The sequence below is a fragment of the Ursus arctos genome, unplaced genomic scaffold, assembly GCF_023065955.2.
Source record: "Ursus arctos isolate Adak ecotype North America unplaced genomic scaffold, UrsArc2.0 scaffold_2, whole genome shotgun sequence".
Classification (NCBI taxonomy): Eukaryota; Metazoa; Chordata; class Mammalia; order Carnivora; family Ursidae; genus Ursus; species Ursus arctos.
The window spans coordinates 30650974-30671954 of NW_026622874.1; the positions used below are offsets into that span (position 1 = coordinate 30650974).

At 40.6% G+C, this 20981-nt stretch overlaps 1 protein-coding gene across 7 annotated transcripts in view; it reads right to left on the bottom strand.

The window, feature by feature from the left end:
- HHAT (hedgehog acyltransferase) overlaps positions 1-20981 on the bottom strand; it is a 319513-nt gene that overhangs the window by 63283 nt on the left and 235249 nt on the right. For all 7 annotated transcript variants that reach the window (XM_057315047.1, XM_057315045.1, XM_057315044.1 and 4 more), the window contains one exon: positions 19060-19261. In XM_057315047.1, coding sequence (XP_057171030.1) covers positions 19060-19261 — 202 coding nt within the window. The remainder of the gene's footprint in view (positions 1-19059; positions 19262-20981) is intronic.

The window sequence follows — 20981 nt, forward strand, 5'->3', positions numbered from 1 at the left end:
GATGACAATACCACCCAAAGCTATCTACAGATTCAGCACAATCCCTAACAAAATCCCAATGACATTTTTTTCAAAAATAGAAAAACTCATTTTAAAATTAATATGGAATCTCAAGGGAACCTAAATGGGCAAAACAATCTTAGAATAGGAGAGGCTATCAAGACGCAACATAAGAGGCTCCTACACTCTCCTTCCTCCCATGGATGCACTGAACGTACAGTTATACATGGAACGATTTACACTGAAAGAAACCCAGAAACTAGCCGAGCAACTCCTACACATCAGACAAATGAGAAAATACCCACATCTTAACAGGTAGGCAAAGCTGAGACACACTCTTGTCATAAAGCCCACCCCCAGCACAGCATCATACAATTGGGAGAAAAACCCCAACTCAAAGCTTCTTTCTGAGGAACAAAAATTTGTAACCCCCATCTAGCACCCCACATTTTAAGACTCCCACCACAGGAACAGGCAGTTAGGTCTGAAAAACCAAAGGTGTTTGTGTTCACAAGACCTGCAAGACTCGCAAACAAAGAAGCAGTTCTTAAGGGGCACATGAGCACTTGGTCACAGCTCTTCCCCCACAGAGGGAGCAAGCAACACTCCTGGTCTTTCTCTGAAAAAGGTCGATCTGCATACTTTAAAAACTGCTGCTTGAGGGGTGCCTGTGTGGCTCTGTTGGCTGAGCGTCGGACTCTTGATTTTGGCTTAGGTCATGATATCAGGGTCATGAGATCAGCCTCATGTCGGGCTTCATGCTCAGCAGAGAGTCTGCTTGAGATTCTCTCTCCCTCTCCTTTGCCCCTCCCCCCATTCTTGTATGCTCTGTCTCGCTCTAGCCAAAATAAATAAATAAATCTTTTTAAAAAATTGCTGCCTGAGAGTCACGCTTTTAATTTAGCACACATCTAGAGGCAGATGGTGATGCTCCCAGGACACTGGGAAGCTAATAGAAACTCCCTCACCTTTTCCCTCCAGCTCACTTTAAGTTGTTAGTATCTCCCTGGGAGGAGCCAATAATCATACCTGCATACCAGCTTTTGCAGCTGCTGCCCAAGGAACAGGTCCCCCAGTGATCTGGCTCAGATAGCTAATGGGGCTTCCATTCACAAGTCCCAGAGGACTGTGGTAAACAAACAAGCAGTTCCTAAGGGGTACAGGAGCACCCTTCTGAGACCATACTACAAGTCCTGGTACAGGGTGAGCAGGCAAAAATTCCCATCTCCCAGTTTTTCCCTGCAAAGGGGATTAAATACATACCCTCCCAGTTGCTGTTCAAGGGTCTGATTCTAATCATATTGTATCAAAGTGCTGACTATAATCCTCCCCTATGGGACACTAATAGGTCTTAGCATACTTTCAACTAAGAGGGCCACTAAGAATAAAGAAGGTAACTTAAACTTGGACAATCATAAAGGTTTGAGATAAAAATTAGAAGCTCAGGCCAGGCTGACTGGCGTGGTTCATCTTCTACATAAGACCACTCTATCAAGACTGGGGGAGATGGCATTCTTATATAATGCAAAGAAACCATCACAGAGAGTCAAAAAATATGCAGAAACAGAGGAATGTGTTCCAAACAAAAAAGAAGGAGGAGGAGGAGGAGAAGGAGGAGGAGGAGGAGGAGGAGGAGGAGGAGGAGAAGGGGGGGAGGGGTAGGAAAAGAAGGAGGAGGGGGAGGAGGAAGAAGAAGAAGTAGGAGAAGGAGAAGAAGAGGAGGAGGAGGAGGAAGAAGAAGAAAAATCTAAGTGATTTTTACCTGATTGAGAGTTTAAAATAATAGTCATTAAGATGCTCACCAAAGCCAGGAGAGTAATGTGTGAACAAAGTGAGAATTTCAACAAAGAGCTTAATAATATATCAACAGAACTGAAAATATAATAGAGGGGTTCAAAAGCAGACTAGGTCAAGTGGAATAAATAATCAGCAAACTCAGAGACAGGTCAGTGGAATTTATCCAATCAGAGTAGAAAATGAAAAAAGAATGGAAAGAATAAAGATGGTTTAAGGGACTTATGGATACCATTAAGCAGCCAAAGTACATATTACAGGGGTCTCAGAAGAAAAAGAGAGACTGAAAGGGGAAGAAAGTTTAGTCAAAAAAATAATGGCCAAAAGCTTCCCTAACCCGGAGAAAGAAACAGGCATCTAGATCTAGGAAGCATAAGAAGTAGCAAATAAGAAATCTAAAGAGACCCACACAGAGACAGATTATAATTAAATTGTCAAAAGTTAAAGACAAGGAGAGACTCTTAAATCAGCATAAGAAAAACAATTTGTTACATACAAGGGAACCCTCATAAGACTATCAGCAAATTTTTCAGCAGAAACTTTACAGGCCAGAAGGCAGTGGCACAATGTAATTAAAATGCTTAAAGAAAAACATAGCCAACCAAAAACACTCTACCTGGCAGAGTTGTCCTTCAGAATGAAGGAGAGAAAATAAGTTTTTCAAACAAAAGCTGAAGGAGTTCATCACCACTAAACCAGCCTTATAATAAATGTTAAAGGGATTTTTAAGCTAAAACAAAAGGATGCTAATTAGTAATAGGAAAACATATAAAAGTCACTGGAAATGGTAAATATATAAATTCAGAACACTCTAATGTTGTAATGGTGGTGGCAAATAATTTATAAATCTAATATAAAGGTTAAAAGAAAAAGTACTAAAAATAACAACTACAAAAATGTGTTATAGACACACAATGTAAAAGATGTAAATTGTAACATCAAAAACAGAACAGGGAGGTGTAAAAATGTTGAGCTTCTGCATGCAATAGAAGTTATCAGCTTAAAATAGACTGTTATGTTTTATGTAAGCATCATAGTAATCACAAAGCAAAAACATAAAGCAGATACACAAAAGATAAAGGAATCAAAGCATACCACTACAGAAAATTATCATATCGCAAATAAAGGGAGTAAGAGAGAAACAAAGGAATAAAACACAGCTAGAAAGAATTAACAAAATAGAAACAGTAAGTCCATACCTACAAATAATTACTATAAATGTTTTATGGAAGTGTGGAATGACTATATTGTACACCTGAAAATAATATTACACTGGATGTTAACTGGAATTTAAATAAAAACTTTTTTAGAAAATGTAAACGGACTATATTCTCCAATCAAAAGACAGATAAATTTGTATACCAGTGTTTACTGCAATATTATTCACAATAGGCAAAAGGTGGAAACTACCCAAATATCTGTCAATGGGTGAATGGATAAACAAAATGAGATATACATAGGATGAAACAGTATTCAGCCTTTAAAAGACAAAAAATTCTAATATACGCTACAACACTACAACACGGATGAATCATAAAGACATTATGCTAAGTGAAATAGTCAGAAGGAAAAAAATTACATGATTCCACTTATATGTGGTACCTACAATCATCAAATTCATAAAGAAAGTACAATAGTGGTTTCTGGGGGCCGGGGGAAGGAGGTAATATGAAGTTATTACTTAATAGGTTTAGAGTTTCTGCTTGGGATGATTAAAATGTTCTGGAGATTGATGGTGGTAAGGGCTGCACAACATTGTGAATAAATTTAATGCCTCTAAATTGTACATTTAAAAACAGTTAAAACAATAAATTTTATGTCATGTATAATTTATCACAATGAAAGAATTATTAGGCCTGTCTCACAGACAGATATACAGAATAATGAATACATGTAATTTTCATACACAAGTGGACCATAATCAAAAGTGAATACAAACTAAGCCAGCAAAGGAAGACAGATACAGTCTAAGAAGTTATCATGAAGGCCATGCTCACCAACAACGGAATAAAATAAATCAGCAACAACAAAAATTCGTAAAACTTAACACACCAGTAAAATTTTTTAAAATTTCATTGATGTAAACCAAAAACTTTTATTGAAGGAATAGTAAAATGAATAAATGTTGGCAAGTATGATTAAGAAAACAAGGCCAAATAAACGATAAGAGGTAATAATATACAGAAGATTTAAAACTCTTTGGAGATTATATAGCAATATATTTGATAATGTAGCTGAGAAACATAAAGTATCTAGAAAATATAAATTACCCAAAATTCTCACAGAAAAAGTAGATGGCCTGAAAAAGCATAACCACAGAAGAACTGAAAGAGTGGTCAAAACTCTATGCTCAAAGAAAAATTGCCCAGATGATCTTAATGAGCAAGTTCTACCAGATGGCCAAGGAACAGACAATTTCCATGGGAACTGTTTCAGAGGATTAAAAAACCATGGGAAGCTTCCACTGATTTCATGATGCTAGTATAACCCTGATACTAAAGTGATAAAAAGCCAACATAGGGAAAGAAAACCATAAGTTGATCTTTCTTCTGCACATTACCTTAAAAATTCTAAATTAAATAGCTGTAAATCGAGTATAGGAATGATTAAAAGAATTCTCTCAATCAAGTAAAATTCATCCCAGGAATGGGAGGAGAATTCAGTATTGAAAATATTAGAAATTCATGTAACTCATGAGATTAAATAAAGGAGATTAATCTTCTGATCACTCAATAGATGCCAATAAAAGGTAAAATTGCACACTCATTCATGATTTAAAAAAAAACTAGTAAAAGAAAGGAGTAAGCTTCTTTAGGTTGATAAAGATAATATGTCAAAACCCAGAGTAAGTATTCCCACTAGCTTCAAGAAAAAGACATTTTCTCCTCTACCACTCAAAATCATACTCAAAGACCCAGTCAATACAACAAGACAATTGAATGCAGCGAGGGTTAAATCTGTTGCGAAGGACAAAACTGTCATCATTTGTAGATGATATGACCATCAATCTAGAAAATTCACAAGCAACAACTGACAAATTACTAGAGCTAATGAAAGGTTTAAACAGGATAGATGCAAAATGATCAGCTCAAAATAAAAATCAGCATCTTTCCTATGCAAAAGTAATAATCCACAAAAAAGTGTCCAAGACTTGTAAGGAGAAATGATAAATCATTATGTAATAACATGAGGGAAGACTCGAATACATAACTATTCATGATTAGAAAGACAGCATCACAGACATACTAACTCAACCCAAATTAAGCTACAATTTAATGCAAATCTAACAAATTCCAGTATAAATACCAAATTCCAATGTAATTTGGAAAAAGAGCCAAAAGAGGCATGGGACTTTCCATATCAGGAATCAAGACATACTATAGAACTCTAGTATTTAAAATAGGAAGAATCAAGTAGATCGATACAACAGAACAGAGCCTAAAAATGAACTTATGTATATTTGGATATTTACTATATATTAAAGATGATCTTTCAAATCAGTAAGGAAAGTATGGACCACTGAATAAAGCAGTTTGAAGATATAAAAACCATTCTTAGTTGCAGGCCATACAGAAACAGGCAGTAGACCAGATTTGGCCCATGGGCCATAGTTTGCCAACTCCTACTCTATTCTATTCTTGGTATCTGTCCTAAAGAAATACTTACACATATGTACAAGGAGGCATATCTAGGCGTCTCCACAGCAGCTGCATTTGCAAAAGAATAAATTAGAAGTAACCTAAAATTTCAACAACAGAAGAATGGCTAAATACATTATATATCCATACCACGTCCAATTATGCAGATCTACATACACTAATATAGAAACATCTTCAAAACATGCCATGAGGAGGAAAAAAGCACAAATTTTAGAATATTTATATATTTATTGTAACACACACAGTAGTAAAGGTATGTATGGAAGGCTATACTCCAATCTGACAACGATGGTTACCTCTCATGGAAGAAGAAAGACAGCAAAGTGTGTTTGTTGGGGTGGGGAGTGGGGTGGCTGTCTTAGAGGACTCCAGTTTTATCTGTATTTTTTTCAAGAGCATATGGTCATGAATGACTTCATAAATTAAAAAAGTATAAAAGAATAAAAGAAGGAAATCTAGGAATCTTTTCACTTAATGACCTAAGACCTTGGCTATCTCCTCTAAGTAAGGAGTCAAGGCATACAGGTGGGAAGATAGAAGCTAGATGACCATCACACCCAAGTTATGACTGTTCATGGCACTGGGGACCTCCTCTCCAGGTAGTACTGAGGTCCTGTGAGACTATTAAATAAGCCTAAAATGTGACAGATGTGGCCGCAGCTATAATCTGTTCAAACACAAAAACAACAGCTTAGAGCAAGTCCTGCTTTTAAGCAAATTTGATATTTAAAAATTTAAAAATCTAAAACTGACAAACAGGTAAAGCATTCCAAAATAATTCAGCCAATAGCAGAGAAAACTGTTCTGTGACATCCAGTTAAACACAGTAGATATCTCTGCTCCCTTCAAAACCCCCTTAAAAAGCAAACGTTTGTTGGAAAAGTTATAAATCTACAGGCAAGGAATGGAATAGAAGTGAAAAGCAAGTGAGCAAAATCAACCCATTTTTATAAGACAGAGAGCAGATGGAGGAATTAGCAGGACTGAGACACATGGATAGTAGATATCAAAGACAGGAGTCATTCATACACCAGATAGATCCCCAGAAGGCCTAGCCATTACAGGCACCATATACCACAGATGGCAACAGTAAACTACGGAGAAAGAAAACAGGAAGGTTGGTTAAAAACCTGGGTAATGGGCATACAGACTCTGGGGCTTCCCTCTTCTCTGCCCCTAACCCCCCATGATGAATGAGGTGATAACAAGGTTCTTTAAATCAATAAACTGCATTAGAGTCACTCTAAACTCACGGCCAACAGGCACAGTGGCATTTCAGAATACCAAAGATAGTTTCATTAAGGTTCCAGAGAGAAAAACAGATGACATACAAAGAATCAAAAACCAAAATGGCATTTCTCAACAGTAAAACTAAAAACGAGAAGACAAATTACATCTTCAAAATTTGCAGGAGAAATTACCTTTCAACCTTAAAATTCAGTGCTCCGATAATCAAAGGTGAGGGTATAATCAAGAGAGTTTGGGAAATACAGGGTCTCAAAAAACATGTATCACCCACGGTGCTTTTCTAAGGCAGCTACTGAAGGATGTGCTCCCCCAAATCGAAGGGAGGGGAGAAAACAAGGAGTTCTAGGGCCCACGACACAGGAATTCAGCCCAGGAGAGAAGAGGAGGGAAATGTCAGGATATCAGCTGTACCGCCTATCTGAAGGGAAACGATCCAGATGGGACGGGAGGAGGGAAGGGCTTCAGGAGAGGTTCTCCAGGAAAAGAAGAGAGCTGACAGATTTCCAAACACATCTGACTACCCGGAAAATACTATTCTGAGGGATTTCTCAATTTCACTGGGGAGTTTGGAAAGAAGTGGTGATAGTAAACTCCTAATCAAACAAAAAGAGGCAAGGTTATTCTTAATCTGAGATGGGGAAAGAGATGACTAAAAAGGAAATTCAGCGATAGCATATTAACTGGCTTGGCAGTGAGCCACACTGAACATCGTGGTAAGAATGTACACAGCAAGTGTTGACTTAGCCAAAAATAGAGACGCTATTCTATTAGAAGTTGGGAGGACGTTTCAGATGCAAAAACCTCAGGTAGAAAGCAGTTAACACTTATAATTCATAAGTGAAGAAATACGAGAATAGACTTTAGAAAGGCAGAAGTAGATGTAGAAACAACTAAGAGAATTAGAAGTTGTTGCTGATGAGGACAAGGACGTATGTGCAGGAGGAATGGAGACCAAAGATTCATTTATCTCAAGAAAGCCTTGCAGTACGATTTGACTTCTGACCCATGAACACATATTTCTTAAACTTCCTGGGTTTCCATTCATTTCCACTGCAAAACAGGGATAATGCTAGTACTTACCTATAAAGCTACTATTGAAACCACATGACGTAATTGGGTAAAAATGCTTTTGTGAGCATTCCCATTTCACTCGGACCAATTTTTCCATAGACAGGTTGAGTGAAGCCACAACTAAAACCTAAGTTGTCCAACAACTGAGGGCTGGAATGTCAATTAATCTAATGCCAAATGGTTTGGCCATAGCTTGCTCGTCTCAAATTGCAATTCTTTGTTATTCCTGAGAAACCCCATTTTTGCTGGTTAAAAAAAAAAAATCTAATGCCAAATGTACACAAGCAGCAAGGAGAAATTAAGTGAATGAATAAGTGTATAAGGTCTATCAAAGCAGATGTCTCTTATCTGGTATCAAGGATGCTTAGAATAAATTATGTATACCTGAATTTGACTCCCTTTCTAACTGAACTAACCGTGTGTTCCTACACAAATCACACACCTTCCCAGCCTGTAGGTTTCCTCATCTACAAAACTGAAGATAAGGAACACCTACCCTGCATGGTGGTTGTGATGCTTACATAAAATAAACGGGAAAGATCCTTGTGCAGGATCTGGTACAGTTTATTTCCTGGCAAAGGGTGGCGGCTACAACGGCCCCAGGAGAGTCTGGTCCTTCCATTTCCAACATGAATCAAGCATCCACGGTCAGCTAAGCGAAGCGTCCTGAGGGTGGATCCATCCTGTACCCTTTACTCTCAACAACCTTTAATCAGATAACAGTACATATGCACTGTAGAAAAGGCTGAAAATGTAAATGAGTAAAACCAAGAGAATAAGTATCACCAAGAATCCTGTTAGTAAAAAGCTAACCACCATTAATGTTGGAGTGTGTAAACTTCTATGCATTTCTCTATGTTTGCTATGTACCTTTAAATAAAAATAAATGTTTGTTATATCTGTTATTCTTTATTCCTTTCCATCTTTCTTCACAGTGGAATGATTTGAAAATCATTACTTTTAATGGTGGCCTAGTCAATTTGATAGATGTCCTGAACCTTTTATATGAGACACTTTCCTGCCACCCCTCGGGGGATGGACAGTGGCCATTCCAGCTCTTACTCCAGCCTACTGGAGAGACTCTAGGGTGCAGACCAGAGGAAAAAGCAGAAGCCCCCTTAAATTGTGTTTCAATACATTCTGGCAATCACAGTACATTGATACCAACTCAGCTCATCTCAAATGAGGCCAGCAGCTGCTCCATAGGCTTTTTAAAGCAGTGTTTATTTCTAGGTCTTGGGAGGAATGTGAGATATTTTGGAAGTCCTGAACATCTCTGACTCCTCAGAGCTTTATAAAATGAACACACACACACACACACACACACACACACAAACATATATATATGTATGCACATATATATGTATGTATACATACATATACACACACATATATTACATATATGTGCTATGCAATTACAGCACATATACAGAATATTAATTGCACATAAAGCTTAAGTATACATTGTAAATAAATACATATTGTAGAAATATATCACACAAAGTACATGCATATTATTCTTTGGGAAAAGGGGGCTAATTTCATCCTTCTATTGATAATAGAAACACTGGAAACTCACGCTTTGCTACCTTCAGAGAGTAATGGGTTTTCTGGAGACCCGGATTTGGAAAGACACAACCAAAGCTTCAGCACGTACACAGTAAGATTTTGCTTTTCCCTAAGCTCATCCACAGAGAGCTGCTGGGCGCTAGGCTGCGACTAGAGTAAGCAGCACTTATCCGTGCTGTAGATGCGGGCACTGAGGACTCGCAAGTAATGAATCTAAACCCGCGAGCCACCTGAAAAAGCCTATTTCAACAATTGACATTCAAGTGATAGATCTCATCTTTGGCTTAGTATTCTTTCCCGAGGTTACAATCCCCAAGGCCGGGAGACTGTGCTGTGCGCTTGACAGGAACGACAGAAGCGCCATGGCAGCAGTGATGATGAGAGGACGACCCCACCCTGCTCAGGCCTAACCTGACAGGGACAGGAAGGCCACAGAAGTCCGAGAGCGGGCCAGACCTGGGGAGCTCACCAGGCCATGCAGAACTGGAAATTGGCTCTAGTTCAAAGCCTTCTCTCCGCCAGAGAGCAGACTCAGTAATGGAAGGTTAAAAAGAACGTGTGAAAATGCTTCTGCCGTGCTAAACATATTTGACTAAGAGGTAGAATTCTTTGCCACATTCCACCTCCTAGACCAGAGGGGTTAAGGCTTAGGTTCAGATTCCCACAGAGAAGAAAATGTGTAAGCAGTGAATTGTGCAGTGTGCTTCCTGCATCGTTAATGACCCTTCGGAGCGGGAGACAATGGAGGGGGCACCCACAGGTCGCCATCCACCAAGGAACACACTGTTCATAACAACACACATTGCCTTTTCCAGACGGAGAGGCCTGGGTGAGTGCTAACAAGCGGGCACAACAGGCTAATTTGACGTGTGGGATTAATACGTTAATTTAATGCTCTCCTGTTTGGTTAAGTGGTTTGCATTTCTATATTTCTAAGTTTGGCATTCAAACACCTTTATAGGGGAAACCATTTGGCTTCTCTAGCTTCCTTTCCTCCGTTCTCCTGAGTCATAACCCCTGGGCTGCCATGTCTGCCTCCTCACCTCCATGGCAACCCTATTCCTGACTTCAGGCTGTATGTGTGCTAGTCTCCTGACCTGGAATGCCTGTCTTCTCTCTGCTGACCTATCCAAGCCCCACTCTTCATTCTTCAGAGTCCTACTCAAGTTCCAGCTCTTTAAATAAACCATTCTTAAAAGCTTAGCTCACACTGACCGTCACCCCTCACAAACACCAGCTGCCTCTGTCACTCATTCTGGTCTCTCTGCACATAACGCCTTACGCTGGTTCTCAACTATCTGCACATGTCTTGCATCTCCAGCTGGACCATGACCTCCTACAGCACAAGGAAGATGTCTCCCAGCTCCCTCCTCCCACTGTTAGCACCCTGGCCTGAAGACATAACCAGTCTTTAACCTCACCTTACTTTACCCCTTAATGGCATCACCACCACTGACCACCCCCTCCATGAAATACCCTCTTTTTCTTGGTTTCAGTGAAATCACCCTCTAGATTTGCCTCCCCCTTGTGGCCCCTTCTCCTCCACCCAACTTTCCAACGTTGGTGTTCCGCAGGTTCGGTCCTGGGCTGCCACTTTTTCTCCTCTTTCTGCACTCTCTCTGGAAGGTCTCAAACACTTCCAAGGCTCCAAAATACCAACTCTATGCTCCCAAATGTCTATCTCTAGCCTGGACCTTTCTTCTGAGCAATGCCTGGGAATGCTAGGCCAATCAGTATTTATGATGTTTATGAAGACAAGACTGTTTTTTAATATAGATCACTTAGCTCTTCCTAGAGAAAAGCTCTCATTCCATGGCTTTATTGCCTCTTTATTCCAAAGCAGAAACTGCAAAGATGATTAACCTGATAGGCCCCATAAAATACCTTGTTCTTGTAGAGAACTGACTCACAATAGACTCTACCACTATACAATGATAGATAGTACACTATAGGCATTGATGCACTGAAAGAGATGAGAAGAAAAAAAGAAATTAGGAGGACCATGTCTCTTCCTCAGAGTTCTCCAGGGTTCTGCAATGTGTCTGCCACATTGGGCACTGAAAATGTTTTTTTCCCTAAATGAGCAAATTAAGGAGTGAAGAACCAGACTGATCCTGCCTAAGCGGTCAAGTCTAGGAAGGCTTCCAGTCTTGAGAAAATGGCTTATCTACAATAAGTACTTGATCTCCACTTGCTGCATCAAGCCAAGCAGTAGAGAAACAGAAGATCATGAGTCTGTCAAATAGAAATACTCTTCTTAGACTAGTTTGCTTTTTTTTTATTATATTATGTTAGTCACCATACAGTACATCCCCGGTTTTTGATGTAAAGTTCGATGATTCATTAGTTGCGTATAACACCCAGTGCACCATGCAATACGTGCCCTCCTTACTACCCATCACCAGCCTATCCCATTCCCCCACCCCCTCCCCTCTGTAGCCCACAGTTTGTTTCTCAGAGTCCACAGTCTCTCATGCTTCATTCCTCCTTCTGATTACCCCCCCTTTCTTTATCCCTTTCTTCTCCTACCGATCTTCCTAGTTACGTTCCATAGATGAGAGAAACCATATGATAATTCTTTCTCTACTTGACTTATTTCACTTAGCATTATCTCCTCTGAGATAATTCTTTCTGATAGCTGAATAATATTCCATTGTATATATGGACCACAACTTCTTAATCCAGTCATCTGTTGAAGGGCATCTCGGCTCCTTCCACGATTTAGCTATTGTGGACAGAGCTGCTATGAACATTGGGGTGCATATGGCCCTTCTCTTCACTACGTCTGTATCTTTGGGGTAAACACCCAGTAGTGCAATGGCTGGGTCATAGGGTAGCTCAATTTTTAACTTTTTAAGGGACCTCCACACTGTTTTCCAGAGTGGCTGTACCAACTTGCATTCCCACCAACAATGTAGGAGGGATCCCCCTTCTCCACATCCTCTCCAACAATTGTTGTCTCTTGCCTTGTCAATTTTTGCCATTCTAACTGGCGTAAGGTGGTATCTTAGTGTGGTTTTGATTTGAATTTCCCTGATGGCTAATGATTTTGAACATTTTTTCATGTGTCTGTTACCCATTTGTATGTCTTCATTGGAAAAGTGTCTATTCATATCTTCTGCCCATTTTATGATTTGTTTATTTGTTTCTCGTGTATTGAGTTTGAGAAGTTCTTTGTAGATCTTGGATACCAGTCTTTTATCTGTAGCATCATTTGCAAATATATTCTCCCATTCTGTGGGCTGCCTCTTTTTTTTTTTTTTTGACTTTTCCTTGGCTGTGCAGAAGCTTTTTATCTTGATGAAGTCCCACAAGTTCATTTTATCTTTTGTTTCTCTTGCCTTTGGAGATGTGTCATGAAAAAGGTTGCTGTGGCTTATGTCGTAGAGGTTGCTGCCTTTGCTCTCCTCTAGGATTTTGATGGATTCCTGTCTCACATCGAGATCTTTCATCCATTTAGAGTTTATCTTTGTGTATGGTGTGAGAGAGTGGTCAAGTTTCATTCTTTTGCATGTAGCTGTCCAATTTTCCCAGCTAGACTAGTTTGCTTTTTAATCCTTCAGTGAGTCAGGTGGGGCTGGTGTCACTGACCTCAAGTGAAAGTTTTTCTTATCAGGTCAACTGACATGTATATCCTGCTAACTAGTGGGTTAGGATTCCAGAGAACTACGTAAGCATTAGTTGGATCATGTCAATCATTCTTAAAATTGAATGATCAATTTTATTTTATTTTTTTTATTTTAATGTTTTTTTATTATGTTAGTCACCATACAGTGCATCCCTGGTTTCTGATGTAAAGTCTGATGATTCATTAGTTGCATATAACACCCAGTGTACCAATACATGCCCTCCTTACTACCCATCACCAGCCTATCCCATTCCCCCACCCCCCTCCCCTCTGAAGCCCTCAGTTTGTTTCTCAGAGTCCACAGTCTCTCATGCTTCATTCCCCCTTCTGATTACCCCCCTTTCTTTATCCCTTTCTTCCCCTACCGATCTTCCTAGTTCTTATGTTCCATAGATGAGAGAAATCATATGATAATTGTCTTTCTCTGCTTGACTTATTTCACTTAGCATTATCTCCTCCAGTGCCGTCCATGTTGCAGCAAATGTTGAGAACTCGTTCTTTCTGATAGCTGAGTAATATTCCATTGTATATATGGACCACAACTTCTTAATCCAGTCATCTGTTGAAGGGCATCTCGGTTCCTTCCACGATTTAGCTATTGTGGACAATGCTGCTATGAAATTGGGGTGCATATGGCCCTTCTCTTCACTACGTCTGTATCTTTAGGGGAAATACCCAGTAGTGCAATGGCTGGATGATCAATTTTAAATTGACTGATCTCTCAAACTCATGGGATTTCTGTACCTACATCTTCAAAGTCAAAATAACCAATATAACAGATAAACTGAATGGATATCTCCACAGAGCTGTGGTCTTTGGGCTCCTTCTGACACACCAGAGCATCAGATCCCTCCCAGAACCATTAGACTGACCCTCCCTGATTGTCACTGGAGGCGCCTTTCCTCAATTAAGTCTATAAATAGAAATTTTACTGCTTCAGAGAGGCTATAAATCAGCTCAGCAGGATACTCTTGGGGCAAAGAAGAGGAGACAAGGGCTGGGGGGAGGAGGACATACTGAAATTATTCAATGAAATGAGCATCAGGGGTGGGGGTGGGTGAGCTGCTTGAGATGTCGATTCTCCCTTTGCAGGAATCACTGACAAGCAACCTGAAGCTATCTTCCTTCAAAAGAGAGAACACATCGAGAACTGGCAAGAGGTAATGTCATTGTACTGATGCTTCAAAATGTTTCCACTTATTAAAAGATTTCAATGCTGGACACAAATTCTAGCTCCCTGAGAGAGTGCTTGTATAGAGAAAAAGCGTGTTGCTTCAGCAGTAACTCTTCTCTGTCCACCCAGCTCGGTGCTTTGTGAAAGTACCTTTTGTCAGCTTCCTACGGCTCTGTGCCCCAGTGAGTCACAACCAATAATCCCCCCTCTCGTAAAGCAGCAGGGTACCAGATAGGCTAATTCTTCCCCAACTCTTTCTTTCCTATATATATTTTGTTCACTGAGCACTAAAATAGCATTTTGCCATCACTAGACCAATCACTATCTATGCTGCTATGGAAAAAAATAATCTGCCTATATAATGCTCAACAAGCCTCAGCCTTAGGAAGTTCTTCCAGTATTCAATCTATATTCTTCATGTTGCTGTATGGGCCTACTTCCTCTTATACTGCCCTCAGTGAGGTCAGAAAATATTCACTCATTTAACAAGTATTTACTACATGCTTACTCTGCGCCAGGCATTGTGATACACGCCAAGGATACAGATCTCTGACTTCATGAGACTTGCAGTTCAGGGAAGGAGGTAAGGATTACACAGGTTATTGTATAAAAATATTTCATTGCAACTGTGTTAAGTACAACAGAAGAGATCACCTACAAGGTGCCCAAAATGCTTTTTTAATCAGGAGCTAATTGACTTAGGAGGGTCCGCAAAAGACAAACAAGATATCACTTGAATTGCAATCTGAAGGATGAATAGAGGTGGAGGGAGGGGAGGGAGGGGAGGGAGCATCCCAGGAAATGGACGAGCCCATGTGGGGGTTCTGAGGCTGGAGGGGCCAGGTGGGCAAATGAAGAGAAGGAAGAACAGAGTGTGAAGTGAGGGGTGGGAGCAGAGAGGATGGGGAGAAGTAGCAAGCTCAAGATCAGGCCGGGCCTCGTAGGTCACCTTAAATATTGTGGGCTTTGTCCTAAAATCATGAGATACCACTAAGGATTTTAAGGGTAACAACATAGTTAGGTTTTTATTGAGAAACATCATTCAGCACTGTGAGGATAACGAATTGAAGAAGGCAAAAATGGAAGCAGAGAGACTAGTTAAAAACAATCTGGTAGACTGGGCAAGAAATAAGAACGGTTAGATTAAGATGAACTAGCAGAAATGGAAATGATTTTTAAAAATTAAGATCTACGTAGGAGGGACGCCTGGGTGGCTCAGTCAGTTGGGCATCTGCCTTCAGCTTGGGTCATGATCCCGGGGTCCTGGGATCAAGTCCTACATAGGCTCCTTGCTCAGCGGGGTCCTGCTTCTCCCTCTGCCTGCTGCTCCCCCTGTTCGTGCTCTCTCTCTCTCTCCCTCCCACTCTCTCACTCTCTGACAAATAAATAAATCAATCTTAAAAAAAAGTAAGATCTACCTAGGAGACAGAATATACAGTGCATACAGGCAGAAGTGAGGGAGAGAGAGTACAAAGGGTGACTTGCTGGTTTGGGCCTTGAGTAACTAGATGAGGATGACTCTTCTAGAACTAGAGAATGCTAGAGGGAATGGAGCTAGTTGGAATTATGGGGGGATGGGGTACACGAGTTCAGTAGTACACATGTTGAGTCTGAGATATCTGTGAGATACACAAGTGCAACAGCTCAGTAGCCATTGGATATACGAGGTACCTCGTCATTAATGCACATCATTTAAAATTATAGTCACATTGTACATTCTTTTAATTTTTTTTTTCTAGATGGGGGGTATGTTTTGGAATTGTGCTGCTCAAAATGGAAGCCCCTAGCCCCTTGAGGGCTACCTAGACTCAAATTAATTAAAATTACATAAACTTAAAAATTAGTTTCTTGGTGACACCTAGTCACATTTCAAGTGCTCAGTGTGGCCTGTGACTCCCATATTGGTCATTTCCATTACTGCAGAAAGTTCAATTGGACAGCCCTGCCTAGAACATCAGAGGGCTTCCTACAATACTCAGTTCTGATTAGTCTTCTGGTGAATGTTCAACTGCCATTTCATCAACACTGAGAAATCCTACTGTATTTTGTGTTCCAGACAAAGCTTTGAGGTTGAAGATGAAAAAATATGGGGAAAGAAGGTATGATCATCCTTGTTACTCAAGTATCTTCCAACCTATCTTCAAAAAAACAGATGAAGGATTAATGCCATGGAGAGAGTGTATGAGCAGCCTGGGGGAGAGGGGAACTCACATTGTAAAAATACTATCAGATCAATCACAGAGACTAGTGTCAGAGGAAATTAGGTGCTAAGGAGACATTAAGTCTTCATTTGGATTTGGACAAAAGAATGGGGACTGGATTCATGAAGAGAGAGGGAGGGAGAGTAACCCAAGTGGGGAAACAATTTATTCAAGAAGTTACACAACATTTGAAATGTCAGCCCTGTTTCTCTGAAGGAGAACAGAATCTATGCTGAGCTGTATAAGAAACAGAGTAATGGGTGGGGGGGGGACCTTTGGGTGGACAAGTGGAAGAACAACTAAAGAATCTACCCAATTGTATTATGCTGAGTGAAATAAGTCAATCAGAGAAAGACAATTATCATATGGTTTCACTCATATGTGGAATATAAGAAATAGCGCAGAGAATCATAGGGGAAGGGAGGGAGAATGGCATGAGAAGAAATCAGAAATGGAGACAAACCATGAGAGACTCTTAACTCTAGGAAACAAACTGAGGGTTGCTGGGGGGGAGGTGGGCGGGGATGAGGTAAGTCGGTGATGGGCATTAAGGAGGGCACGTGATGTGATGAGCACTGGGCGTTACACGCAACTGATGAATTACTGAACTCTACCTCTGAAACTAATGATGTACTATATGTTGGCTAATTGAAGTAAAAAAAATAAAAAAAAAAGGAATCAACCCAATTGTGCACTGACTTAACACTGTAGCTAACTCAGACACTGAGCCGACCACTGGGCTATAAATAGTAATTCATCCTGATCTCGTACTCAAGGAGCTCCTCATCTACACAGCCAGAACCAACCACCAGGCTGTCAGGACAGAAGGTGATAAAATAGGCTTTATGAAATATGTTCTCAATAAATACGTACACTAAACACCATTTTCATAATATACAAGACATATATTTCACAAAAAAACGCATACTCAAAAATTACTATACACTTAGGCGTCTAACTTGTGGGTGGGAACTCAAATGAGGCAACCACACGAAGGTCCTGCACTGAGCTGTGATAAGAGGCAGAGCGGACATTCACGTGCTTCCTCCCGTGATTAAGTGTTTTCACTGCCTTCATTTTTAACCAGAATTAACGAGCCATTGGCTACATAGCACAGTTTGGGCTACTCCTTTAACATTTTAGATTTTCAAAATTTGTCAATAACATAAGCCACGGCTCGAAGTCTACAGAGCAATGCTTAACATTAAGTTCAAGGTTAATTTTAGACCCTTTGTGAAGGAATGGAGAGATGTGTTACAGGGCTTCAGCCTAGGCTGAAAAGAATTCTCTGGCTTTCACAGATGATAATTGGGTTTCAGGCTTTGGGGAAGACTATTCAGATTTGAAGACAGAGATTGAAACCTTGATGATACCACCTTTTATGGTTTTTCTTTGTGTTACATAGCCATGACTTTTATTGAAATTCCATTTTCTATTAAGATTCACTGACATTTCTTTCCTGCTGATTGCTGGGTACAACTACTGAATAAAATATTTATCTTTAAACATACATGAGCATATTTAAATTCCTTCAGACGTGTTATTTTGCTATGTGCTTTGTATCAGTTTTTATTGAAATAACTGTCCATTTTTACTATGGCTATCTTTATAGGAAAAAACTCAAATGTATTCTATTTGGGTTTTTTTGGGTTTCTGAAATCTATTTGCTTTAGCTGCATATACTGGGGGAGTTTAGGCACATTAATCACTGCTCAGTAAATTTCTTGTGTTTTATTGCCTGCCGTGAACACTGACGACAGCATATTTCTTTTTAGCCACTTTTTTTCAGGGTTATCAGCATACTGCTGCATATTCAGAACCGACCATTTCCTACAAGATTCTAATACACTGCATATCACTTTTATATGATAAAACATTTGTGTAAAATACGTGTGTAAAGTGCCTAATTTTCCAAATCACTTTCCTGTGGAATCAGAATGGGACTTAAGTACTTAGCTATTTTTTGTTTTTTGGGGGGGTTTTTTATGCTACAGTAACAGTCCCTATCAAATTAGCCGGGACTAAAAACACCAGCACTACTCAGAACTGGCAAGGGCATCCTCGTGCACTGCTGGTAGGAAAGTCACCTGGCACACTCTGACTGCAGGGCAGTTAAGGAAGAGTTAAGCTGTATGCATGGCAAAAAAAAAAAAAAAAAGGGGGGGGTGAGAAAAACCTTTACTTAGCAATTTTACATACAAGAATTTGTCCTGGTTATGATACTCATTTCAATTTTGATTGACAACTGCAAAAAATTAGAATGACACAACTGCCAATAGTAGGAGACTAAATAAATGATGGCATAGCCATATAATGGAATTCTATGTAGCCATTAAAAGGGGTTGTTAGAAATGGATTTGATGACATAGAAAGGTGGTCCTGATACACTATGTCTCTGGAATAATAGCATTTGTGTTAGACGTTATACATGTGTGCGTACATATAAAGAAAAAAGTTAGAATAGTTGTAACAGTTTTTGTTGAAGAGGTATTTTTCTTTTCCTCTTGTGTGAATTTTCTTATTTTTCTACAATAGGCATGCATTGCTTTAAAACACTTGTGTAAAAAACAAAACAAAAACCCTGCTACCTCTGGGCACATACTTTGAACCAATCTGGCAAGAACAGCCCACAGTGGGGTGAATCTGACAACCGCCTTCCCTCCCAGGCCTAGTCCACCTGGGTTGGCTGCCCCCCGCCCCCCGCCACCTGCTCACCACGCTGTCCTGGACGCACGGGGTCTGCACCAGCCTCTGGACTGCATTCTCCACGGTGACTCCCAGCCAGTTGAGCGCCGCCCAGCACCACAGGTAGTCATAGCCACCATGCCAGAAGCTCACAAACGCAAACGTCACTGCGGTGGAAAACAGTGTCCCCAGCAGGCCGTGCTGGGACCCGCCGACCGGAATGTACACATACCTAGAGAAAGAAGAGCCTGTTAGGAGCCATGCAGTGGGCTGTCCCTTCACCACTACCTGCTCCTGCCCTCGATTCTCCTGTCACACATGGTTAGCGACCATGTGGAGATCCTTCCCTGCTTCCAGGAAGCCACAGAGCACTCCCTGAATTCTCCAACACACCAGCAACCGGCAGAAACACAAGCCTCAGTTCTGAGGGGCTTGAGGTTAAATGAACACGCAGGCTTGAGAGCACTCATCAGAGCAAAACAGCACTTACAGGAGGCAGGGGTGAGGAGTGGTGAATTTACAGTTGCTAAAAGGGGTGTGCCCAACCCTGGAAGCCTAATCACAGAATGGCAACGAAGCTTCCAGTTACATGGGGACACCAACCTTCAAGACAGGTATATATTTTACAGCTCACACTATTATGTTTATGGTTAAGCCCAATATTTAAGCACAATTGCTACAATCAAGCTTCTAAGCGGGAGGAGCTGGGTGCAGAGCAGGGGTGCCAGGACCCGCTGCTCCAGCTTTCCAGGCAAGTTGCCCAGAAGGAGTAGTGACTTTGCAAGTGAAGGGAAGAGCTCTGCGCTCACAGGTCAGCCCAGTTATTACCCAAAATGCACAGCATCCCCAGGGTATGCTCTCTACTGCTGAGGCAGATATCTGACTACACATAAGCAGGACAACCTTCTTCACTCGGTATTTTTCAGCTGGGGTTGAACAAAACTCATCCCTTGTGTCGGTAGACTCTGGAAAGCTAGGAGCACAGCCTCCTGGTGGCAGCCTTTAAAAAAAAACCCATAGGTCTTTGGTCTGTGGTGAGTGCTTCTTTGTCCAACCTTCTTCCAGGAAGGAAAATGAAATATCCATTTCCTGCACGCACAGTGTGTTCCAGGCACGGCACTACACACTCTACACACATTGCGTGGTTTGATTCTTTGAAGCACCATATGGTTTACACCTGCTGTTCCAGCGTGCCAGCCAGTTTACAATTTGTCCTGTTCGTATATTATTTTAATATTTTGTAGGAAACGTTATTTTGAAAACCATTTTTGCACACCATTTTTGAATAGAACAATTTTATAGACAAGCCGAACATAATAAAAATGAAAACCACTCCTCAGTCAATAAATATTTTTAAAAAACTATAGGATAAGTATTTTTAGATCTCCTCCTTCACTCTCAAACGTGCTCCAGTTTAGATAAAGTTATATGCTCAGGTTAAATAGGCCCATTGCATAGGTGAGAAAACGGAGGCTGAGAAGGTCACTTGAGCAAGGCACACAACCAGGAAGGGGAAGAGCCCTCCTCCAACTACGGCACCAAAGTTCACGCTCTGCATCACACCTACATCTTACACTCCAGTCCAAAACCAGAACGCACACGACAAAGTAGCCATTGCAGAAATAAGCGCAACAAATAAAATCCCTTCTCCTGTGCAAAAACAAGACCATCTTGACAACTAAATTAGCAAATACGTATCAAGCGCTCACTATAGATTGCGGGACCTTCATCTGCCATCAAGCATTTATTTAGGCCTCCAGGGCAGTCCTGGCATAATGGGAAACCCAAAGACATAAAACACTGTTCCTGCCAAAAAGGACAAGTATAGCTGCTTGGGAAACAATTGCAAACACGTCCCAGCATTAAGCTAGTTGATACGGTAGAAAGTAGACCAGGAGAGTTCAAGAGTGCAGAGGAGAAGGGAGTGAGTGGAGGCAAGTGGACCCCAGCTT